Source organism: Eschrichtius robustus, chromosome 19 (assembly GCF_028021215.1).
Source record: "Eschrichtius robustus isolate mEscRob2 chromosome 19, mEscRob2.pri, whole genome shotgun sequence".
Taxonomy (NCBI): Eukaryota; Metazoa; Chordata; class Mammalia; order Artiodactyla; family Eschrichtiidae; genus Eschrichtius; species Eschrichtius robustus.
Genome location: NC_090842.1, coordinates 65,435,648 through 65,462,496, shown reverse-complemented (window position 1 = coordinate 65,462,496; position 26,849 = coordinate 65,435,648). Strand labels below are relative to the sequence as shown.

Sequence of the window (26,849 nt, the reverse complement as noted above, 5' to 3'; positions counted from 1 at the left end):
TTATGAAAAACGACTGATTTTATTAATTAAACACCTATTTTAATCGATTCAGAATTAAACCAAAGCAAAATGTAATGGCAACAGTCAAATGTGAATCATACACATGCACATACTGCTTTTCTCTCACGCTAACTGCTCTCTCTTCAATTTCCAAGAAGAAGACTAATTTTTCATTGAACATACATATATACAACAGCTATTCCCATTCACTGGAAAAAGTGATCAGCTTTTCCTTTGTACTGTTTCTACCACATAATCAGTCCCTATGAACCTGTCACTCTCCTTCTGTGAAAAGCCCAGTTCCTTAATGTCCCTCCTGCTCTGTTCACGGCCAGTTGGTAGAGCATTCTGTGCTGTAACCCATAATGGCCTATCTACAGAAGGGCCTGAATATAGTAAGCATGATTAGTCATGTCACAGTTTTACACTATTCACTGCCACCCCCCAACTAATGCTAATTCACACACTACTGAATTTGATAATAAAGGGTCTCACTTTTACCAGGCAACATGGATGTGGATGAACTATAGCTAATGAAGTCAGCCCCCTCATCTTATTGATTCTTTCCCAAAGACCATTCTGAAAGGCCTGTAGTTAAGGCATACAATCAACAGACTTCAAACTTCAGGTTGAAAGGCATTAAGAGCAACATAGCCTTTTCAAGAAAAGACAAATAATTAAATATTTATACACTGAAGGTAACGGGCCATTTTCACAAATGTCCTTCTTCCTGTCATACACGTTGTATGTTTTACCATACGTGACTTGTAATTATTCTGCTGTATGCAATATCTCAGATTAATCTCAAAGAACTAAAGACATTTGTTTCTAGTATGGATTCTCAGATACAGTCTGTTGTCAGAAGGGCTCAAAAATTTCCATATCATTATACCAAAGGTGTCGATACTTGATGAAAATCTTTACAACATTTCTTGCCACACACATTACATTTGTGTGGTTTCCCTCCAGGATAAATACTTTGATATCTAGTGATGAATGAGCAATAACTTGAAACCTTGCAATACTCACTGAATTTTTAAGTATGAAGTATTTGGTGAACACTCAGTTTAAGGCACAACACAAAAGCTTCGACACATTCATTACATCTGTAATGTCCTCTCCAGTACAGATTATCTGATGATTGGTGAGATGTGAGCCCTGAGTAAAGGTTTTTCCCATTCATGGCATTTGTGAGGTAGTCTCCAGAATGAATTCTTTGGTGAATGAATTTCTTCTCGAAAGGCCTGGTCATACTAAATACGTTTATCTGACTCTTTCCAGCGTGATTTTTCCAATGAAGCGTAACATGTGGACACCTGCTAAAACCCTCACTTAAAGTCTCTCACCAGTATGGATTACCTGATGGTAAGGTAGGATTGAAAGTAAACTGAAGGATTTGCCACACATTATATTTGAAAGGTTTCTCTCCAGTATAAATTCTTCAGTGGATATTAAGGTATGAATTCTGACTAAAGACTTTGAGACATTCATTACATTTCTATGGTTTCTATCTAGCATGGATTATCCGATCGTAGGTAAGGCTTTGTCACATTGAAGACATTTGCATGACTTCTACCACTATGAATCTCCCATGAACTTAAAGAGTCAATTTTGAAGGAAGTCCTTCCCACCTATATTACATTAATATGGTTTCCCCTCTGTATTTATTACCTAATGTGTAGGGAGGGTTGAAATCTGAGTAAAGGCTTTTCAGCACTCAATATTTTTGAGAGGTTTCTCTACAGCATGTATTCTACAATGAGTTGCAAGTAGTGAATTCTGACTAAAGACCTTACCACACTAATTACATTTGTAAGGTTTTTTTTCCAGTATGTATTCTCTGATGCTTTGCAAGGGTTGGATTTTGACTAAAAGCCTTGCCGCACTCATTACATTTGTAAGGTTTCTCTCCAGTATGAATCCTCTGATGAATCCTGAGGTGTGAATTTTGAGTAAAGACCTTGCCACAGACATGACATTTATAAGGTCTCTCTCGAGTATGAATTCTCTTATGACCTGCAAGGTGTGAATTACGACGAAAGCCTTTGCCACAAAAATCACATTTATATGGTTTTGCTCCTGTATGGATCATCTGATGTCGACTGAGGGCTGACTTATCGTTAAAGGTTTTGCCACACTCCTTACATTTGTAAGGTTTCTCTCCAGTATGAATCCTCTGATGTCTTGCAAGATACGAATTTTGACTAAAGACTCTGCCACATACATCACACTTATATAATTTCTCTTGTGTGTGGATTAACTGATGTCTACTGAGTTTCGATCTGTAATTAAAGGTCTTGCCACACTCATTACATTTGTAAGGTTTCTCTCCAGTATGATTTCTCTGATGAATTACAAGGTCTGAATTTCGACTATAAACTTTGCCACATACATCACATTTATATAACTTCTCTCCTGTATGGATTATCTGATGTCGAGTGAGGGTTGAGCTGTGATGAAATGTTTTGCCACACTCATTACATTTGTAACATTTCTCTCCAGTATGAATTACCTGATGCCTTGCAAGGGCTGCTTTCTGACTAAAGACTTTGCCACACTCATTACATTTGTAAGGTTCCTCTCCAGTATGAATTCTCTGATGAACTGCAAGGACTGCTTTTTTAATAAAGACCTTACCACAGTCATTACATTTGTAAGGTTTCTCTCCAGAATGAATTCTATGATGTTTTGCAAGGTATGAACTTTGACTAAAGACTCTGCCACACACATCACATTTATATAATTTTCCTCCTTTATGAATTACCTGATGTTTCCTGAGGTTCGAGCTATGATGAAAGATTTTGCCACACACATTACATTTGTAAGGGTCCTCTCCAGTATGAATTGCCTGATGACATGCAAGCGTTGCTTTTTGACTAAAGACCTGGCCACACTCATTACATTTGTAAGGCTTCTCTCCAGTATGAGTTCTCTGATGAATTGCAAGATTTGAATTTCGACTATAAACTTTGCCACACACATCACATTTATATAATTTCACTCCTTTATGGATTATCTGATGTCGAGTGAGGATTGAGCTGTGATAAAAGGTTTTACCACACTCATTACATTTGTAAGGTTTCTCTCCAGTATGAATTCTCCGATGACTTGCAAGGGTTCCTTCTCGACTAAAGACCTTCCCACACTCCTTACATTTGTAAGGTTTCTCCCCAGTATGAATTCTCTGATGAAGTGCAAGGATTGAATTTCGATTAAAGACTCTGCCACATACATCACATTTATATGGTTTTGCTCCTGTATGGATTCTCTGATGTCTTCTACGATTCGAGCTGTGATGAAACATTTTATCACACACATTACATTTGTAAGGTTTCTCTGCAGTATGAATTCTCTGATGAATTGCAAGGTATGCTTTTTGACTAAAGACTTTTTCACATATGTCACATTTATATAAATTCTCTTCTGTATGGATTACCTGATGTCCAGTGATGTGTGAGCCATGACTAAGGGTTTTGCCACACACGTTATATTTGTAAGATTTCTCTCCAGTGTGCTTTCTCTGATGAACTGCAAGGTCTGAATTTCGACTAAAAACTTTGCCACATACATCACAATTATGTATTTTTTCTTCTGTATGGATGATCTGATGTCGAGTGCGGTTTGAGACCTGATGAAAGGTTTTGCCACACTCATTACATTTGTAAGGTTGTTCCCTGTGTGCCCTCTGGTCTTGTGTCAGTACTGAAGGATGCATAAAATCATTCCCATTTGTATCAGAAATGCTTGTTTGGACAACAGGAGAAATTGTCTGAAGTGGTGAAAATGAGGCACTAATGCTGATACTCTTGTCAGCTTGATTAAATTCATCAATTTTTTGTTCACTTTTAAATATATGCAGTTCATCCCGAAAGCTTGATGCAAGTCTATTTTCAATAGGCTTAATTCCTGCAACACTCCTACCAAGTCCATCTCTCTTATCAGTAGGATTTTCATTATGGGACATAGGAGTTCCTTTGTAATTTCTTACCTCACCTCTCTGCTGAGACTCAAAGTCAGATATATTTTCCTGGATTTCCCTGAGGTAAAAATGTTTCATTTTATTCCTTTCATGTCTTCCCAACATCACTGTTTGTAATACTTCTCCTCTACCAGTGTTTACTTTTAGTTGTAATTTCTTGATCACGTGTATAGGCGAGATGTCTAGAAGATAAAAGAACCATAAGTAGCCTATTCATTTTAATTCATAAATAAATGCTTCATGTTAAATACCTGATATTACACCAAAACTAACACTTATACCAAAGTTACTAACTTTCCAACACAGATCTTAAAATTTTCAGGAACACAAAAGGAATGATTCTTTACTAAAGAAAAAGTGATTAATTTTAGGGTACTGTACTTTCAAACAACCTATGCCAAAAATACTCACATAGGAATAACTTCTGTTAGCTATCAAAGAAAGTGTATATTTCCACCATGACGTGTAAGCACACACCAATTAACAGTAAACATACTGTTGTCTCATAACTGAGGAGAACAATATATTACATTATGCATATATTCTGCATACCTATTATTCATAAACAATTGCTAAATAGCAGATAATATATTGTAACAGTCAGTAATAAAAGACTAGCGGGAATTCCCTGGTGGACCTGTGGTTAGGATGCTGCACTTGCACCACAGAGGGCCCAGGTTCAATCCCTGGTCAGGGAACTAAGATCCCACAAGCTGTGTAGCATGGCCAAAATAAAAGAAAAAAAGAAAACTAGCATATTAATGAATAATCTAAATGAGTTGCAGATAGAATTGGGAAAAAAATATAGCATAGAGAAAATTAAGAATTTGATAAAACAACTTTTTAGAAAACAAAATATTTTTCTCAGTACCTCCTATAAAACTATGTACCCATGAAAAAGCATAAAACATCTAAAAGCCAATCATCTGTAAATCAAAATTAAATATTTATGAATAAAATATTCTCCATTTATATTTACAACCAATTAATGGAGCAATTCCCAACCTATGAAGTGCCCTTAAACATCCAGTTCATTGGCTCCAAAATATACATAACAAAGAGTGAGCAATTGGTAAATTTATTAACTACGGTCAGAAACGACATTGTTGAGAACAAATTGCAAAAAAGAAAAAAAAGCATACGATATAAAATGCAAAGGGATGTCAATAAACATGACAGACTATTAATATATCTTGATATACAAAATTACCTTTAGAGTCTTTACTAAAAACATGCACTATTCTAAGGCATCTAACAGTACTAATTTCTTTTAAATGGCTTGAAGAAACTTACCACAATTTTTCAAATTAGGACAGAAGACTCACAGTTTTATGTACATGATCCCAACTGACACAGAAAGTAGTGAGGGAATACTCCAATAAAGACGTTAAAAAAATAAAAATAAAAAAAAAAATAAATTTTTAAAATAAATAAAAACAGAAAGAAAGTAGTGAGAGAAACAGGATTTGAACCTGGACCTACAGACTAAGACAACATAACTTAAGCATGACTACCCAGACAAGCAGTATAAATTACGTATTACAGCAAATTCCAAGAGTTTAAAAAGAAAACTTCAAGGGAGATGCAAGAAGACGTGAGCTGTGTAACTAAAAATGTTGTTCAGGCATCCCTCCTGGAAATGGTTTCTGGTTCATCATTGGAGATGTCACTCCACCTCATAAGCTCTCTCATTAAGATGCTTCAAAATTAGGTGTAGACGTAGAATGAACAATGGTGCACACACAGGTGACGAAAAATATGGCATCAACAACAATTTACTCAACAGTGTCACAAATATGGGGATGTGAACTTGGACACTTTTCTTAGGAGAAATTCCTACACCATTTAACTGAGGCTGAAAGGGGATGGTCATTAGCATATATGAAACACTGTCACAGTGCCCTTGAGACATGCCTTTGTGTCATTCCACAAAACCAGAAAAAAGAATGTGGAAAGACGAATCAGCCAGGCTCTGATGGTATCCTGGAACATGCTGAACTCTCCACTAAATAGCTTGAAGTGGTGATTTTGTATGTAGCAGGAAAATGTTACAAGATATGAGGAAAAGTATTCTCTGTAAGAATTTTCTGTTACCCAGTAAACCCACTCCATAGAGAGTCCACCAGAAGTTGTCCATTAACTAAGGGTGGATTATCACAGCAAACAAACTAGAAAAATTTCAGAGCCTAGAACTATGTATTTCAAAAACAAAGTTATAGAGGCACAATCATACAAACTTAGAGGAGTACAAAGTCAGGAAGAGTATACATTTCCCAACTAGGTAGAGCAGTACAAGAGTGGAAAAATTGCAAGATATGTGTGTCAGATTCTGTAGGACCTTCAGATGGAACCATGAGCTTTACCCACAGATGCCAAAGTAAAACCCTGAAATATTCACATATTCACCTCATGAAAGATTGAGGATTAAAAAAAGGATCTCTCTGTCCATTATCTTTACAGTTTTCCTAAGTAAAAGTTACATAAGATCCATTCAAACTGGCTGTTACACACATCCTGCAGTTTGTGGCAAAAGCAGAACATAAAAAATGGCTGAGGGATCTAAACAAGCAGACAGGGCTTGAGACAGCTCCATGCAGGTTCTGAGGTGCCAGATGGAATAAGAGAGCAGCCAGTGTTTTCCCATCTTCTGATTACATACCCTAAAAACATCAAATGTGGATGGAACTCGGCAAGGTTCAGGTATTGAGTCTGGAGGTATCAGCTCTTATCTATACGGACTGAGAACTGAGCTTCCAATAAAATCATGCCCTGAGGGAGAGATGAGTGGGCAAGAAACCCCAATAAAACAGCTCGCTTCGGACAACTGGCACTCAATTGAGCAGGAGGCTTTGGGGTCACTGGGCAGCAGGGACTCACTGCCAGCCTGCCAGACTCCCGGCCCGGTCTCGATCCTCCTGGTGGGCATTTCTCTGCTCAGGGCCGCTGCCAGCCCGGGACTGGCAACCTTTTCTGCTGAACATCCCTAGGCGAGATACGAGTGCCAGGGAGGGGATGGGTTCCTCCCTCCACAAAGCGCCTCCTAGCCCGTGCTGGGCATGTTCCAGGAATGGGAACTGGCTTTCAACTTTCACCACAGGCCACCCTTAGCCAGCAGGAGCACACTGAGGAAATTTTACCATCATGTGCAATGCATGAGAAAGTTGACTGTTTTCCCCCCTGCTGCCAACACAACAAACAGACATCAATAAATGACACTCATAAAACATGGTACTATTAAAAAGAGAAACGAGGGGCTTCCCTGGTGGCACAGTGGTGGAGAATCCGCCTGCCAATGCAGGGGACACGGGTTCGAGCCCTGGTCTGGGAAGATCCCACATGCCGCGGAGCAACTAAGCCCGTGCGCCACAACTACTGAGCCTGAGTGTCTGGAGCCTGTGCTCTGCAACGAGAGAGGCCGCGATAGTGAGAGGCCCGCGCACCGCGATGAAGTGGCCCCCGCTCGCCGCAACTGGAGAAAGCCCTCACACAGAAACAAAGACCCAACACAGCAAAAATAAATTAATTAATTAATTTAAAAAAAAAAAAAGAGAGAGAAACGAAAAGCAGCCAGCATCACGCTCCTCAAAGTGAAGCAACAACCAGTTCACGGGAGCCAGGTACGGAGTGCTGTAGATCATGATAAAGACTTTGCTTTCGTCTCTGTAGGAGCTGCAGCACCACTGGAGGGTGAAAGAATACATTTTACATGTTGAAAGAGTGGTAAGTTACGGAGAAGAAAAACTTCCTCTGAGAGTTCATAATAATAAACAAACATCGGTATTCTCATAGAACTCTCCAACAAGAGTGTTCAGAGTTTGTCAAACACTATTAATAACGAGGCTTCCCCTCAGCCCTTCTGAGATCTGACCTATATTCAAACTTTGATACATCCCCAAAGGCATTCACCTCACTATCTACAGCCTAAGGCTCTTTCTCTTGCTACAAAGTGGGTAAAATATTCAGATGAGAAACAGAAATTCCTCCAATTAAGAACAAAGAAACATGATTTGCTGTGGATTTTCCAGAATCCTAGTTCTTTGTTCACCAGATGATTGAGGACATTACCAATGGGTCTAGAAAAATATTGCAAAAATTCATCCACTACTTGCCTCCTTCTGAATACACAGGGAACAGTATAATATGCAGAAACATAGCTCTTTTCCTAGAACTCCATAATCAAAAGCCCATGGGTAGAAAATAGGAAAGTGGGTATATCAAAAGTTTGCCATAACTACATAAGCTCTGGAACAACCCCTGATGTATCATGAAGTGTGCAGATCATCGGAGGAAAAGGTAGGTTTATACTTCTGATGCCATATCATGAAGTGTTTCACGTCTGAGTCAACAGGGATTTCAGATCAGTCAAGGAAAACCGGCTCAAATGAGGCACACAAAGGAAATGAAAAGATAGCATGGGAAGATCCCTACTTCTAAAGGGAAGTTATCCTCACCCAGGGAGAGCAGGTTCCTGTAGGTCTCCAACATCACGTCCCTGTACAAGGCTCGCTGAGCAGGGTCCAGGCATTCCCACTCCTCCTGAGAGAATTCTATGTCAATATCCTTGAATGTCAACTGTTCCTGAAATGAAAATACATTTCACCAAGGGGCCCTGAGGAGAGTTCTTATTTGCACGCAAAATGACAAGAGGAGAGGGGTAAGGATGAATTCAGTTGAAGTATGTTTCTGACAAATCCACATAAAGGTATTTAGAGCAAATAATCAGTCTCTAATTTTAATTTCTTATGCTTTTTCACGAGATTATGATATCCTCCAATTAATGTGGATTTTTCATTTTTGTGGAAAATATATGAAATACATACAAATAAAATTCAATAATGGACTGTCTATGCAGAAGTATTACATATTATATTTTACATACTGAGTGATATTCAATATCTAGATGAGCTATAGCATGAGTGGTGTCTTAAGTCCACAGTGGCTTTAAAAAAAAAGTCAAAATCTTAAATTATGATGATGATGGCAACAGCAATGACTAATGGTGGTTGAATACTTCCTATATGCAAAAAACTACTCTAAAGGCTTTACAGATGTGAGCTTGTTATCAACCTAATAGCTCTTTAGAGTAAGATCTGTTCCCATCTTACAGAGGAGAAAAGTGTCAGAGACACTCTGAGAAACTCAACTGAGGTTAAGAAGCTGAGAAATGACAGAGCAAGCACATGAACTAAGGTGGCTGGGCTCTGGAATTGAAGCTAAAGAAGCAGAAAATTTAGTAACAGAAAGAATAGTAAAAGTACACTGACAGAGAATTCCCAGAGAAACCTTGAAAGGTCACTACAGATGTGGGCACACACAAAAATGTACATAAATGTTAGTAATATTATTACTATTTAAACTATTAAGGGAATTCCTTGGCAGTCCAGTGGTTAGGACTCTGCACTTGAATTACCGAGCACCCAAGTTCAATCCCTGGTCATGGAACTAATACCCTGCAAGCTGAGCAGTGCGGCCAAAAAACATTTAAAAATTAAAAGAAAAAACAAAAAACATTAAATAACAGGAGAGTGTAGAAAAAATTCAAGGCCATGGAATATATTTAAGATACCATCTCAACTGAAAAAGATATTTTACGTAGTAATAAAATCATGATGTCTTTTATCAAACCATGCACTTGAACATTCATAAACTCTTGGATAAATATGTAAACACACAATTAACTGAAATGAGAGTTGTCTCTGGACATATTTTTGCATCATTTTTTTCATCATCAATTTTATTCAAGTGAATTTCAGCATCTTTGGGACAATGAAAACGTATCAGCTATAGTAAATGGTACTAACATGAAAAAACAGGATACTTTAACTCTGATCTCTATAGATACCTATATTCAAAAATATAAATAAAATTTTATCCACTAAAATTGACATATGAAGGTATTAATAAATACAAAACAGAGTTAACAAGAACATTTCACCATACACCATAATCAAAAGAAAACACTTGATGCATTTCCTCTGTAACTACCCTGGAGTGAAGGGGGCTGGCTAGGTCTCCTGCCTTTTGCCACAGTACGATGTGCCTGAGTAGAGGCAACTAGAAGAAATAATAGGAAAAACAGAGAACAAGAGTGAGAAAAACAGAGAAAATGTGTCAGAGAGTTGGAACAGTTAACGTTCACAAATCTGAGGAGATGGACAGGCAAAAAGTTAAAGGATGGAAAAAGATATTCCATCCTAAAGAGAGCACAGGTGACTATATTATACCATACAAAATAAAGACAAAAGCTGACATGAAACAAAGGATATTATGTAATGATATAAGGTACAAATCACCAAGAAGATACAAAAATTATAAATACATATACATATAACATTAGAGCTCCCCCCAAAATGAAGTAAATGTTAATAGAGATAAAGAGAGAAATAGACAGCAGCACAATATTAGCATGAGACTTCAACACCCTAGTTTTACCTACAGACAGAAACAAAAAGAATATCAATAAGGAAACAGAGGACTTAAACAACAATATAGGACAACTGTACCTAAGAGACCTGTACAGAACACTCCACCCAATGACAGTAGAAAACACATCCTTCTAGAGCACACATGAAACATTTTCCAGGAAAGACCACATCTTAGGCCACAAAACAAATCTTAACAAATTTAAGAAGACTGAGATCATAAAAAGTATCTTCTCCAACCACAATGAAAAGATACTAGAAATAAAGAGCAGAGGGAAAACAGGAAAATCCCCCAAATGAGGAAATTAAACAGCCCATTCTTAAAGAAGCAATGGGTCAAAGAAGAAATCACAAGGAAATTTTAAAAATATTTGAATGAGAATAAAAACACAACATACTAAAATTTATAACATGCAGTCAAAGCTGTATTAAAACAAGAGTCAACGACTTCCCTGGCAGTCCGGTGGTTAAGACTCTGCACTTCCATTGCAGGGGAAGTGGGTTCGATCCCTTGACAGGGAACTAAGATCCCACATGCTGCATGTCACGGCCTAAAAAAAAAGTCTACAATGCTAAATGCTTACAACAAAAGAGGGAAAAGCGGGACCTCCCTGGCGGTCCAGTGGTTAATACTCCATGCTTCCACTGCAGGGGGCATGAGTTTGATCTCTGGAAGGGGAACTAAGATCCTGTATGGCGCACAGCATGGCCAAAAAAATAAAATAAAATAAAATATTTTTAAAAAGGGAAAAGATGTCTACGCTGCTGTTCAAGAAAGTACTGAACGTCCTAGCTAGAGCCATTAGACAAGACAAAGAAATCAAAGATATGAAAATTGAAAAAGAAGTTAAAATTGGTTTTTTGCAGGTGACAAGGTTTTATATATACAAAACAAAAAGATTCCACAAAAAAACGACTACTTCAAAAGAAAACTTTACAAAAGTTGCAGCATAAAAACATCAGCACACAAAAATCAGTTGCATTTCTATACCCAATGAATATCAAAAAAAATTAGAAAACAATGCTATTTACTATAGCATCAAAAGAGATAGAATATTTAGCAAAGGGGATAAAAGACTCGTACACTGAACACTGCTAAACGTTGCTAAAAGAAATCCATGCAGATACAAATAAATTAAAAGACACCCTGTACTCATGGAATGGAAGACTTATGAATCTTTTTTTTTTTAATTTATTTATTTATTTATTTATGGCTGTGTTGGGTCTTCGTTTCTGTGCGAGGGCTTTCTCTAGTTGCGGCAAGCGGGGGCCACTCTTCATCGCCGTTCGCGGGCCTCTCACTATCGCAGCCTCTCTTGTTGCGGAGCACAGGCTCCAGACGCGCAGGCTCAGCAATTGTGGCTCACGGGCCCAGTTGCTCCGCAGCATGTGGGATCTTCCCAGACCAGGGCTCGAACCCGTGTCCCCTGCATTGGCAGGCAGACTCTCAACCACTGCACCACCAGGGAAGCCCAAGACTTATGAATCTTAAAATGACAGTATTACCCAAAGTGTTCTATAAATGCAATAGAATCCCTATTAAAATTTCAATGGCAATTTTTGCAGTCATAGAAAACATAATGCTAAAATTCATAGGGAATCTCAAGGGACCCCAAAAAGCCAAAATACTCTTGGAAAAGAAAATGGAGGCCATCATTTTTAGATTTCAAAACGTATTACAAAGTAATCAAGATGATGTGGTACTGGCAGAAACGCAGATACATAAAACAATGGAGCAGATTAGAATACCAGAAATACTCCTTGGTATATATGAAAAATGTATTGACATGGATGCCAAGACTGTACAACAGGGAAAGGATAGTCTCAATAACAAATGGTGTTAAGAAACTAGATATCTACTAGCAAAAGAATGAAGCTGGAACACTGCCTGCATCAAAGGTAGAAACTGTGTGTCAAAGGATGCAATCCAAAGAGTGAAAAGACAATTTCTGAGGAATGGAGGTATGAAAGTGATTTAAAGAATTTCCAACTGTCAGAGATTTAGGCTGATTTCATAGTTTAAATTCGATGATGGACTAAAACACATTCTACCACTGATGTCTGTCTCTGAACTGACCATTTCCATTCCGTATTATTAAGATTTTGAAGTCAGCTACATTTAGTTTCAAATTGCCTTAGAAAAAGCCAGAACAAATTTCTCCTAATTGGTCTGATATCCAGATTTTACCAGGTATTGTGCATATTAAGACCTGACTTCTACATGCAGCTTTTTTTTTTTATAACATCTTTATTGGAGTATAATTGCTTTACAATGGTGTGTTAGTTTCTGCTTTATAACAAAATGAACCACCTATACATATATATATATCCCCATATCTCCTCCCTCTTGTGTCTCCCTCCCACCCTCCTACATGCAGCTTCTTTATCCCGGTTTATAGAGAGTGGACACTGCATCCACATGGGACCCCGAAACAATTCCTGCTGCCCAACAGCTCTGACAACACGTCTCCAATCCTGTCCAGGACTACGCCCAGTGGAAACCATTGGCTCTCATCATCCAGATCACTCTGTCATAGGGAAATGAAATCTAAGAGGAGCTGACAGGGACTGAGGGAAGGCTCTTGATGACTGTGAAAGTACAAGTGTCAACCAGGATACTTCAGAGTCAAACAAGATTAGCGAGTCCAAAGAAGGGCATTTCAGAAAGAACAGACTGAGAATCAAATGAAAATATGACTTTACCTGAGAAACAGCCATTCCTGACTCCCTTTCTTTCCTCCTCCTCCTCTTCCGGGCTTCTTCCTCAGGCAACATGAGTCTTTAGAGGACAATCCTGCAAGATGAAAACATGCTTAGAATCAAAAGACCCCATTCCCATACCACAACCATAAACAGAAGATCTCTCCACGTGGAACAGACAGTCCTCTGCTGCCCACTGTCCCAGGAGGGGCTCAGGACAGTAAACTCCCACACAGAGACCAACAGGAGAGTTTTCCCACCCTTTCCTTCAGATCAGGCTCCCCTCCTGGTGAGGCCCCCATGTACACAGCAGCAGCGGGCACCTCAGCTGGACCCGACGACCCCCTGCAGGTCACAGACCAGCCCTGATCCATCCCCACGCAGAGCAGAGCCCCTCAGCCTCAGCCCAGATCCCAGCCCTCAGGAACGGGGGGACCCAGAGTCACGATGCTCAGTGATGGATACAGAATGGAATCACCTTGGACACTTTAAATACTATTGAGGTTGGATCTCATACCAACTATATGAAGGGAAATCTCTGGTCAGAGGGTACAAAACATGTCTATACAAAACGCCTCAACAATCTAACGTGAAGCCTGGGTTGAGCAGCGCTCAGAGCAGGCAAGCCCAGCACACCCAGCACTTTAGTTTTCTTCTGCAGCTTTACTGAGGTACAGGTGATAAATAACAATGCTGTCCATGTGAGGCACACAATTGATTATCTTACAGATGTACACACTGTGTAATAATTATCACAATAAAGTAATTTACCCTTCCATCAACTCACAATTACCCATGCATGTCTGTGTGGTGAGAATATTTAAGTTTCACTCTCTCAGCAAATTCCGAGTATACAGTAACACAGTATTAACTACAGTCAGCATACTGTACATTAGATGTCCATGCTGTACTTATTCATTTCACAACTGAACTATTTGTAACCTTTGGCCAACATCTCCCCAACTGCCCTACCACCCAAGTCCTCATAACAACCTTTATACTCTATGGCTCTATGAGTTTGACATTTCTAGTTTCCATAAAAAATGTGTGTCTTCTTCAACCGAAATTATGTCAGAAATAATAATAGTAATGCCAGAATGTCATAATAATAATTTATGGCTGATATAAATTTCTATACACACTCATTTGTCAACAGACATTTTGGTTCTTTCTACATCTAGACTGTTGGGAATAATGCAATAATGCTCATTGGAGTGCAAATATTTCTTTTACTGGAATGATTTTGTTTCCTTTGGATATCTAGTCACAGGTGGGTTTCACAGATTGTGTGCCTGTTCTTTGTTTAATTTATAGAGGAAACTCCATATCACTTTCACTAAGAGCTGAACCAATTACATTCCCACCAACAAAGCATAAGGGCTCCCTGTTCTCTGTACCGTGTGTGTGTGCATACGTGTGTGTGCACGCACATGTTTTGTTGAGACAGGTAGGGAGAGGACAGTAGAAGAACCAATACTGGCCCGGGAGCAAGAAAGTAGCAGCTACATTTTCCCAAGGATGTGTCTCTGGAATGCAGATCACTGTGGTGTTGCTGGTACTCTGATTCTTGGAACAATCTGTCCTACATCAAAGCACTTAATGGCCCTTCTCAAGTTGTGCCCACAGACACATACCTACCAGAACCTCTCTAATGAAAACGTTCTGCCATTTGAAGCTGACTACTCATAATTTCCCTTCTGGGCTCAAGTAAACTTACAAAATCTCATAAATCCAACACAGTCTCCATATGACCCATATTCACTCATCCTGCTATAGAATACCAGAAAACATTCCAAACTCTAATAAATCATGCCTGAGGGCAAAATACATATGAGACACTCAAGGAACCACCAGACACAAAACACCATATTTTTATTCACAGTGGCCACAGACCAAACACTGATCTCATAAAGCTATATATAAAAGAAAGATGTTTCTGATGATGCACATGCCCCAATGAGAACCTGTAACCAAGAAGGACCCTATGGGGACTTCCCAGAACAGAGACCCCCCCCTCCTCGATGCTCTCTGCCTGCCTTTTGTCTGTAGAAAACTTTGGTCAAAGAAAAAATTTAATCATAGAAGTGAGAAAATGCAGAAAGAAAGGAAAACAGTCAAGCAAGACAAAATAAGAATACTTTAGCCATTAAACAACGTCAATGACCTTTAGTTCCTCCTCAAGGACTATAGATAACATTCTGAGCCCTGTCCTTTGAGCTGTTTTGCAGATACTGAAACCCCCACCAGGTGAAAAAAGTTAACTGTATGCTGCCCATAAGGACATAGACCCCAGACTGGTTAGAACCAGAAGGTTGATGATGTTGACTCCCACTTACCTCACCAAGCCATCAGAAGAATGTCCACGAGCTGATCACGCACTCCACAATGTCCCTCCCTCATCCTGTCTTTAAAAGTCTTTGGGGCTTCCCTGGTGGCACAGTGGTTAAGAATCCTCCTGCCTCGGACTTCCCTGGTGGTCCGGCGGTTAAGACTCTGCGCTCCCAATGCAGGGGACCCAGGTTCGATCCCTGGTCAGGGAACTAGATCCCGTATGCAGCAACTAAAGACCCAGCACAGCCAAATAAATAAATAAATAAATAAAAATTAAAAAAAAAAAAAGAATCTGCCTGCCAATACAGGGGACATGGGTTTGAGCCCTGGTCCAGGAAGATCCCACATGCTGCAGAGCAACAAAGCCCGTGCACCACAACTACTGAGCCTGTGCTCTAGAGCCTGTGAGCCACAACTACTGAAGCCCGTGCACCTAGAGCCCGTGCTCTGCAACAAGAGAAGCCACTGCAATGAGAAGCCCACGCGCCACAATGAAGAGCAGCCCCCGCTTGCCACAACCAGAGAAAAGCCCGCACACAGCGACAAAGACCCAACACAGCAAAAAATTAAATAAATTAAATAAATAAAATTTAAAAATTAAATAAATAAATAATAAATAAATAAATAAAAGGGCACAGCCCCTCCTCAGGGTTTAAAAAAAAAAAAAAAATTTCCCTGAAAGCCTTCAGGGAGTTCAGGCCTTTTAAGCAGAAGCTACCTGGACTCCTTGCTTGGCACCCTACGATAAACGCTGCACTTTCCTTCACCACAACCTGGTGTCAATAGATTGGCTTCACTGCACGCAAGCAAGGGGACCCAAGTTTGGTTCGGTAACAAACCCAACATCTTCCAGGAAAACATTCCAAATTCTCTTTTATATCTTTCACAAATCTGAAACTTTCTTCATCTGCAATCCCAAATACTAAATAACACTGAAGTATCCTGAATCCCTCCTGTGACAGTGGGCAAATGATCTCTGCAATTTTCCCTATATTACTACTCTAGAAATTGCATGATGATTCTTAACCTCCATAACACCCAAGTCGCCTGTGGAACAGATGCTGTGGGGCACCCTCTTGAGTCATCACCTAAGGACAAGGCACCCATCTTCCTGCACCCAAAGATCCCTGTGCACTCAGCTCAGGCCACACTTTTAACCACAATGGAGGGAAATGTTTCTCTTTGCCTAAATCCACTGTCTTCATTCTTCCTCAGGTAGGATCATGAAATACCAGATTAAACCAATGCATGTAAACCTCAGTGTCAGCAGCTAGGTCCCAGGGAACCTGAGCTAAGACACTATGGCACCTCAAACCATGCAATGCACCCCACAACTACCCATAAACCCAATTCCAGGTGCTCCAGCCAGAACTGAAACACCCTTTGCCAGCAGTTCCACACACCCCTTGACCCCACAAGGGACAAATGCAAATACCATTCACTGGGCTCACCTTGAAGCTCCCACTTGCTGCCATATCCCTCCTGCAGACCACTATAGGCTCCCCTCTAATTCCCCATTTTTCTACTTCTTCTCCATGCACTCATGGGAAAACAGGGCTAAAAGGCTAAGGACTGCTCAGCAAAGGAGTCGCAACAGGAATATTCACAAGCTACCTCCCAAAGAACACTGGGCATTCACTTGACCTTCAGTATGAAGGTCAAAAATTGGCCCCCAGGATTCTTGTCTCCTGTTCTCCACACTCACAGGCAATTAAAAAATACCCTAGCTGTCTGAGGGGGGGCTCCTTCGTGCCCCATTAGGTTCCAGACTTCTGCCCACCCTTAGCACAGTGAAATCACTACCCCTGACTCTGAGCAGATGAACTGCTGGAAGGCAAAGCTCCTGTCCAAGGTGGCAACTGGCCCCTGGATGGGCACAGCCTGGAACACCTGGGGGCTACAGCAGGGCAGTGACACAGCACACTAAACATGGGGACACCTCAGGACACTGCATGAGGACGCCAATTCTGTATGGCTTTTCAGGACTCCCTACATCTTTTGGCTCTTATTTTGAGTTATTAAGTAGCCACATGGGGTAAGGATCAATTACAGTTGAAATATTCAAAACAAACATGGGAACCATCCTTATCACCTACCCTGTTCACCTGGTCTTCCCTGAGGGTTATTTAGCCCAACCCACAGTCTTAGCATCTAAACCCATCCCCAGAGGGAGACGCTGCAGCCATCCTGAAAGGAAGAGAAGCACTGTACTCCTTCAACGGAGGGAAAACAAGAAAGACTCCAAACCAATAGAAAATGGCATTTCTTGGGGGGGGGGAGGTGGGATGAACTGGGAGACTGGGATTGACATATATACACTACTATACATATAATAGATAACTAATAAGAACCTGCTGTATAAAAATTACATAAATAAAATAAAATTCAAAAAAAAGAAAAGAAAATGGCATTTCTGATGACGGTGATTGATACAGAGGCAATAAAACCTGGTCAACGTGACAAGAGATTGTCTGGAAGGGATGGAGAGACCTCTCTGAGCCTAATCCTGAAGGAGCACAAAAGGGCCTGAGCCACTGGGATTTAAAGGCAGAAGGTAAGAACGGGAACTAAGATTTGAGAGAGAAACGGTTTTGGTGTTTGGGAACACCAAAAGGTGAATGGGACTGGGGTAAACTGAACCATGGGAAAAGGGCCAGATCCCAGGATGAGGCAGGAGACACTAGCAGGGCCCTGAGGATGATACAGGGACGTGGAGCAACAGTGAGGAGTTCGGAATTTGTCCTGAGGACAAATAAGAGCCAGTGGGGGTCTGAGTGCCAGAATTGATATAAACTCTCTTCAAATTTACACTTAACGCAGAAAAATACATCTGACTACGGTCACTTCCACTCTGACCCTATGTTCTTGTCTCCATTCCAGCATTTTGCTTTTGTTTTTCATTCTGGGAAGACAGGGACCCATTCAAAATTCTAAATAGAACTGGACACTCCTCTATAAAAAGAACTGCCACGGGCTTCCCTGGTGGTGCAGTGGTTGAGAATCTGCCTGCCAATGCAGGGGACACAGGTTCGAGCCCTGGTCTGGGAAGATCCCACATGCCACGGAGCAACTGGGCCCGTGAGCCACAACTACTGAGCCTGCGCGTCTGGAGCCTGTGCTCCGCAACAAGAGAGGCCACGATAGTGAGAAGCCCCGCGCACCGCGATGAAGAGTGGCCCCCGCTTGCCGCAACTAGAGAAAGCCCTCGCACAGAAACGAAGACCCAACACAGCCAAAAATAAATTAATAAATTAATAAATTAAAAAAAAAAGAATAGCGTGTCTGAAAAGCAGTGACCCCAATTTAAAAAAAAAAAAAAAAAAAAAAAAGAACTGCCACACACAGACACAGACACAATTTGGCCAATCATCTCAGGGCTCAGAGTTACCCAGGCTGAGAGTTTCTGGTCTAGTCTCTCATCTCCATGTTACAAGTGGGATCCCTGAGGCCCAGAAGGGAGACACGTATGAGAAAGTCTGGGTTGAGTGAACAGAATTAGGTGGAACTGAATTCTGAAGGGGGATCCAGAAGGGCCAGTGGGCAGAGTTTGTCCTTATCATCCTTCCAACCTAAAACACCAGGACCATCTTTCATTTGCCTCAGCAAAGGAACCTTCTCTTTCAAGGTCTGATCTGGTACCAAGCATTTAGTTCTTCTTTTCCAGAAGACCGCAGTAAAATCTTTTAAACATGCAGATTTGCAAAAATATACCACTGGTGAAGAAAACATTGGAAAGAGTCAGGTTAGAAATCAGCTCCGAGCAAACTTCATCATGAATAGAGGGGCTCTGATGGAAGAAGGTTCCAAGTCACTACACCCAATCCTTCAATATTTGTAGAGAACAGTCAAGAGGGACCTGAGGGAAGCAGCTTCCTATCACCTCATAGCTCACTAACTTAACAGATCAAATACAATGGAAAGAAACTGAATATTAGACTAACCGGTTAAACTAGGTTTTGACTGTTAATATAAAAGATGCTTGACATCTTAACATCATCTTAATTCATCATAACAGTCTAAAATTATTTACTAGTTACCAAAGAACTTTTCCAATACACAAGATAAAGAGGAGACAGGAGGCAGGCCTCAAACAAACCTTAAACACATTTTAAAAAGAAGTATTTTGTGAATTTTTTTAAATCTAAAATTCTGGTGTGAAAGTTAAAAAAACTGAGAATATATCATATTTAGAAAAGAATCACATGAGTTGATTATACAGGACCACCAAAGCTTATTTCAGAAGTTTATAATTACTTACAGAGAAGTAGAAATTTAATGCACCAAGATTTATTCCAAGCTACAAAAAGAATTAAATGTAAAAGAAATGAAAAAGAAAAAAAAAAAGAGAAAAAAGTGAATCCATTAGAAAAAAACTCACTTTTAATATTCCTTCAAAGAGGCACCATGCAGTAACATAGTCAGTCATTTCTTGCCCTACTTCTCTTCCCTGTGCTCTATCTCATGCCAGGAAAAGGAAAGGGGGTGACCCACAGCTGTCTTGAGTCAAGTCACTGCCCCCTGGCTGAATAGGGACTGGAGATGGAAGTTATCTTCTGATACAAATAACTGCAAAATGCACAAACCTTATAAGAAAGTTTTCCAATTCTCACGCTCATCTGTATAATTTAAGCCAACAAATTTTAAATTTGCTACATTCTGAAACCACAGATCATACATCACAGCTTAATCATCCACATCCAAACAACTCACCACCCACCTGGATCCCGTTTCCGCTCTACCTGCACTACTAGGTGTTTCCATTTCATTCTGTTTGTCTCCCTATATCATCTCGGTCTGTGTCTCTCTTTTTGCTCCCCTCCGCTCTCCTGCTGTTCCTGCCCTCCTATTTCCTCCCTCACACCTGGCCTGCCCCACTCTGCGACCTGTTCCCCCTCTTGATGCTCTTTCTTCCCCCACCTCTGCTCCTTCTCTGCCCTCCGGGTTACACCCCTTCTGTCCGTGATACACTCCCTCCCTCCCCACTCTCTGGCACCCCAGGTGGCTATGGTTCCCTGGTGTTCTTCTTTCTTCCTCCGCTGTTCTCTCTCCCAGCACCATGATGCTCTAAAGACCATGGTTCCACCTCATTTACCCTCTCCCCCCGCTCTCTGTGTGAACGGCCTCATCACTGTTGCCTCCCTTCCTACCGCTGAATCAGGGCCCCTCTATCTATGTTTTTCTCTAAACTGTGGAAAACCCTCTGTATAATTCACTTCTTTACTTTATCCACCTGTTACTTGCAAGGCTTAGTCTCTTTCATTTTATTGTCTCTTTACAAGTCCCTAAGCCAATCCTCTACGTCTCTATTGGTTCTCCCTCATTCTTTTCTCATCTCAGTTTTTCTATTCCTCTCTCAGTCGCTCTCTGTCTCAGCTTCTCCTGGTCCCCCTCGCCCACGAATATACAGGGATGGCGACTGAATAAGATGCCAGCCTACCGGAAAAACACATTTTCCAGCGGGGAGACCGAAGAACATTGGGTGTCACACGTCCGGCCCAGGTCACCTCCTCCTACGCGGGGTGAGGGGAAGGGCTGACTACGAAGGAGAGGCCTGCGGAGCAAAAGCACCGGCCTGAGGAGACGCGAGGACAGAGGGGCTGGGAGGGAGGGAGGGGGTCTCAGGAGAGGGTCGGGCTCTCCAGAATCCCAGGACCGGGGAGAGGACGCGAGCTCTCCGGGAGCGGGACGAGCGGCGCTGCCCTCCAGGGGCCGAGGGGGCGAGGCTGCGCAGCCGCGCATCCACCTCGCGGAAGAGGGCTTTACAGGGAGAGGGCGGAGGCAGTAAAGGGTTTTATGAAGGAAAAAGAAGCGAAAGGCGGTGTCTACCTGGACCTAAGGCAGAAAAGCCAAGGGCTCCGGGACCCACCTCAGAGCGATTTCAAACCCAAAGGAAAACACCAGACCTGTGACGGCGACGTCTGGATTTACTTGGGGAGGAAGGCCGGGTGCCGGCATTTTAGGTCCGTAGTGACTCCCAAGACGCTGAGGGTGGGGTATGGTGGACAACGCAGCACAAATTTACACTACAAAGGAGAAACTTACCTCCTCGAGCTCGAGCTCCACGCCGAGCTCTCTGCTTCCGGTTCCGTAAGAAACTGCGCACGCGCAGAGTTAGAGGCAGGGCTTCCGGGGGCGGGAACTGAGTGGAGCGCGACCGCGAGGGGCGGGGCAAGGGAGCTTACGTCATCGCGGAGATCGCCAGGGGCGTAGTAAGGGGCTGAGGTATGTTACTTCCCGGCGCTTTGAAAGTGCTGATTTTAAGTGACTATCCAGAAGTTTTATGGTAAAAGCTTTACCGATGTGTGGGCCACTGATGTCGGAAAACTAACGTTTCCTCCTAACAAGTTGAAACGGCTTCAATAAAAAGCTGTTTTTCCCAGCAGTTTGCTCGCATGCCCCGTTCCAGAGGCTCAAGCAATTCAGAGGCTGGGAATGTGGGTCTCCAAGTGGTAGCTGTGGGGCAGTGGTTGGATCTGGGAACATTTCCTGCAGTTAGAATTAATTGAAGCAGTTTGAGGAAACAAAAGCTAGGTTTGTCTCTGTATTACAAACTGGAATGAGAAATACAAAATTCTCCCTAGGTAGAATGGTCCATTTGATACTGACATCCTGCAGAAGCGCTCTTCCGTTTCTATTCCTCATTCAGCCAGGAGACCAAATTCAACACTCTGCTCAGGTCCAGAGACTCAGGGACAAAACCTTGGTTCTGAGACTGGAGAAGTAAGGCATGTGATAATGTTCCTAACTAACAATTGTTTTGAAAAAGCAATGCATTTTTAAAAATTGTTATAAATTGCATTGGTCTTTCTTTCGGCTAAAGTGTTTTATTTGCCTTTTAAAACCACCTCCCCCCCTCCCCCAGTTTTATTGAGATGTACTTGACATACATCACTGTATAAGTTTAAGTTGTACAGCATAATGTTCTTACATATATTGACGTAATTACCAAAATAAGGCTAGTGAGTATCCCATCATCTCAAATACATGCAATAAAAAGACTATATATATATATATATATATATATTTCTTTTTATTAGAACTGCATTATTGGTACTTCCCTGGTGGTCCAGTGGTAAAGAATCCGCCTTACAAGGCAGGGGACGCCGGTTCAATCCCTGGTCAGGGATCTAAGATCCCACTCTCTGCGGGGCAACTAAGCCCACGCGCCACAACTACTGAGCTGGTGCACTTTAACTAGAGAGCCTGCGTGCCGCAAACTACAGAGGCCACACGCCCTGGAGCCTTTGCACCACAACTAGAGAAAACAACCCACACGCCACAACTAGAGAGATGCCTGCGCGCTGCACTGAAGAGCCCGCGCGCCGCGATGAAAGATCCTGCAAGCCTCAACGAAGATCCCGAGTGCCGCAACTAAGACCGGACGCAGCCAAAAATAAATAAAATAAATAATAAATAAATCTTTTTTAAAAAACTGCATTATTCATTAAAATACCTGCTCTATTCCACCCTTGTTTTTTTTGTTGTTGTTGTTTTAATTTTTGGCCACTCCCAAGGGGATGTGGGATCTTAGTTCCCTGACGAGGGATCAAACCCAAGCCCCCTGCACTGGAAGTGTGGAGTCTTAACCACTGGACCGCCAGAGAAATCCTATTCCACACTTTTGAGGGTTACCTTTAAATATCTTTCAGAGAAACTTGTTTATGAAATTACAGTTAAGTATATAATAACTAAACAATGTAATTTCAAACTGACTATATGTTCATTATGAGGGTAATTAGAAAGTTTCACTTTCTATATTCAAATTGTAATATAGTTTAGCTCTTTGGTTTTTTATTTCGAAAAGTTCTGTCAAGTGTGGATAAAAGAGCCTATAAAATATACAGCCTTTAGAAGACATTGGGATTTATTTCCATCTAAAGAATAATTAAGTTGCAATATTTCTAAGGGTATTCAGTAAGGAGAATGTCCTGGTGTAGCACATATATAAATACAAGAAGATATGTCACATTTTAAAAGTTGCAGTGACTCAAATTTTGTGAACTCTATTAGGTAGATTACTCTGTATTATACAATATTTCTAACTAGCCATGTTGGCAAAAAAGCCATTTCAGCATGGACTTCCATGATTCCAAGCAAAGAAATGAGTCGATAGTGGAACTTTTCATTAAACACAGAAGAATACAGGAGAAGCCAGTTATAGAGGAAGTCATTTTTTGAATGGAGAGTTTTGTTGCAGGAAAATAAATATATTCACAAGGGGGAAAAAAACACTAAATTTCCTAAATCACAGGAAGATTTTGATATGTCTCCCTGTATTTCATTATGAAACAGATGCAAACAATTCAAAAATGTAAAAAACACAAGGATATAGTTTGAGACACACACACACACAAACCCTGTCCTAGAAAATTAAAAAATATACATTTTTGAGTTCAGATGGAATGACTGAAATATTTACTACTGTCAAACTTAGGTAGGGACAGGTTTTATTCCAAGTGATTATTACAATATAGAGAATGCTCCAGCCGTAAAATCTGTAAAGCCTTAAAATTCAGACCAGAAAAGAACTTTTTTTTTTACACCAAGAGGTCAACAAGTGGGAAAACTCCCATACGGTCGAGTGGATGACCAGGTGGCATGAGCTTACATACTCGGGGGGTGTTTTACACTAAAGTCACCTATGCTCGGTTAAGTTCCTGCAGCGCTGTTGTTCTGAATTACAGTGCTTAAAAGGGGTTCAAAACATAGGCACCTTGGGAGAGGAGAAAAGCATAAGTAAATTTTGATTAAATCACGGTAACTGCCATTATACCCAGAGATAACTGAAGACAAACAATAAGGCAATGGATGGGAATTTGGAGGATTCTCATCTGGCTGGTTTCTAAGTAAACAAGGAGGCTATCACGAGTCTTACTGAAATTAACGGGGAAGTGTACTTCTTAGCAAATAAACTGTTTCCTTCCACGCAAAAGAAGAAAGGGAGGTCTTTAACCTTCAATATTTTCCAGAGTTACAGACTTGGAGTAAAGTCTAACATTGTCTCTACATAATATGATATCAAGCAAAATTCAAAAAATAATAAATACACGTTATATTTGAAAAATGGAATATTAGAAATTTAAACCAATAATGATAATAAAAAACTTGCCCAGGAACCTCAGCATTTGAGTTTGGATGGCACTGAAGGACCCTGTATGTTCATTGTGCCTCTGTTGTGTCTGTCCCTGTCACGTGCAAGAGAAATCATTAAGTGTTGAAAGATGTTGCTCTAAATCATCAAGTCAGAGGTCTGTGAACTATATAAACTGAATAAAACCCTAGAGGTTATTTTAAGACCAAAATTGTTATAACTCTATTTCTGTTTTGTAGGTAAGTTCATTTGTACACTTCTTTTTAGATTCCACATATAAGCGATATCATATGATATTTGTCTTTCTCTGTCTGACTTCACTCAGTATAATCTCTAGGTCCATCCATGTTGCTGCAAATAGCATTATTTCATTCTTTTTATGGCTGAGTAATATCCCATTGTATATAAGTACCACATCTGCCTTATCCATTCCTCTGTTGATGGACACTTAGGTTGCTTCCATGTCCTGCCTGTTGTAAATAGTGCTGCAATGAACACTGGGGTGCATGTGTCTTTTCGAATTATGATGTTTCAACTTTTTTTTCTAAAAGTCCCTGGGCAAGGTACCACTGCTGGGGAGGGGATGCTTTCCTCCCTCCACAGAGCACCTCCTGGTCCGTGCTGGGCTGGTTCTAGGCATGGGAACTGGCTTCAAAATTTCACCACATGCTGCCTAAGCCCGCCGGAGCACATTGAAGAATTTTCACCATCATCTTCAGTCAATATCACACCCTTTGCACATGAGAAAGTTGAGTACCTCCCCCGACCCCGGCTGTCACCACAACAAAGAGACATCAGTAAATGAAACTAATAAAAATGCGATAATGTATGAAGGAAAAAAAAAACAAAAATCAGCCCGCCTCAACTTCCTCCAAGTCAAGCAACAGTGAGTTCACAGGAGCCAGATGGCAAGTATAGCAGCTCATGACCAAGACTTTCCCTTGTCTCTGGTGGAGCTACAGCACCAATGGAGGGTGAAAGAACACATTTATTTTACATATGGATGGAGAAAGTGATAAGTTATGGACAAGAATTCCTATGAGGGCTTCCCTGGTGGCGCAGTGGTTAAGAATCCGCCTGCCAATGCAGGGGACAAGAGTTCGAGCCCTGGTCCGGGAAGATCCCACATGCTGCGGAGCAACTAAGCCCGTGTGCCACAACTACTGAGCCTACACTCTAGAGCCCGCAAGCCACAAGTACTGAGCCCACATGCCACAACTACTGAAGCCCGCGTGCCTAGAGCCCGTGCTCCGCAACAAGAGAAGCCACCTCAATGAGAAGCCCGCGCACCGCCATGAAGAGTAGCCCCTGCTCGCCGCAACTAGAGAAAGCCCGAGCACAGCAACAAAGACCCAACGTAGCCAAAAATAAATAAATAAATAAATTTAAAAAAAAAGAATTCCTATGAGAGTTCAAATAATAAATAAACTTCTGTATTCCCACAGAACTCGCCAAAGAGGGGAGAGTTTCTCAAACACTATTAATAAGGAGGCTTCCCCTCAGCCCTTCTGAGATCTGACCTATATTCAAACACTTTGATACATCCCCAAAGGCATTCACCTCACTATCCACAGCCTAGGGCTCTTTCTCTTGCTACAAAGTGGGTAAAATATTCAAATGAGAAGCAGAAATTCCTCCACATAGGAAAAAAGAAACATGATCTGCTGTGGTTTTTCCTGAAAACTAGTTCTTTGTTCACCTGAGGATTGAGGACATGACCGATGGGTCTAGAAAAATATTTCAAAAATTCACCCACTGCTTGCCTCCTTCTGAATACACAGCGAACAGTATAATATGCAGAAATGAAGCTCTTTTCCTAGAACTCCTAAATCGAAAGCACATGGGTAGAAAACAGGAAAGTGGGTATGTTAAAAGTTTGCCATTGAGCTTTATAAATGTGTTCATTTGCAGAAGCCATCTGACTATTGTCTCTCTTACTCTGACCCCCCCTATTCCTGCCTCCATCCTAGCATTTTTGTTTTTCTTTTTCATTTTTGAGGACTGAGTCCCATATATTAAGTACAGTTAGATACTCTCTCCAAAAAGAACTGCCACACACAGAAACACAGCCAATCTGGCCAATCATTTCAGGCGTCAGTGTTGCTCAAACTGAGAGTTTCTGGTCTAGTCTCTCATCTCCATGTTACAAGTGGGCTCCCTGAGGCCCAGACGGGAGACATTTCTGAAGAGGTCTACAATGAGTGAATAGAACCGTGTATAATGGAATTCTGAAAAGGCCACCTGAGGGGCCAGTGGACAGAGTTTGTCCTTATTTCCCCTCTCATTTAAAACACCATCTTTCATGCGCTTCAGCAATGGAAACTTC

The 26,849-nt window shown here is 41.1% G+C and overlaps 1 protein-coding gene across 1 annotated transcript; it reads right to left on the bottom strand.

Moving 5' to 3' along the window:
- Positions 1–21,532, bottom strand: LOC137752968 (zinc finger protein 665-like). The gene is made up of 4 exons (XM_068527884.1): positions 21,475–21,532; positions 13,105–13,195; positions 8,431–8,557; positions 1–4,161 (listed from the first exon to the last, which is right to left on the bottom strand). The coding sequence occupies exons 2-4, from the start codon at positions 13,174–13,176 to the stop codon at positions 1,805–1,807; spliced, it is 2,556 nt and encodes an 851-aa protein (XP_068383985.1). The 5' UTR covers positions 13,177–13,195; positions 21,475–21,532; the 3' UTR covers positions 1–1,804.
- Between the last annotated feature and the right edge of the window lie 5,317 nt (positions 21,533–26,849).

What these genes read in the sequence shown, in the direction of transcription:
- LOC137752968 (XM_068527884.1), bottom strand. Translation starts at nt 13,176, where the DNA reads ATGTTGCCTGAGGAAGAAGCCCGGAAGAGGAGGAGGAGGAAAGAAAGG. An exon ending in CAGGAATGGCTGTTTCTCAG is followed by an intron (nt 8,558 to 13,104) that starts GTAAAGTCATAT and finishes TTTTCATTTCAG; the next exon opens with GAACAGTTGACATTCAAGGA. An exon ending in CAGGAACCTGCTCTCCCTGG is followed by an intron (nt 4,162 to 8,430) that starts GTGAGGATAACT and finishes TTTATCTTCTAG; the next exon opens with ACATCTCGCCTATACACGTG.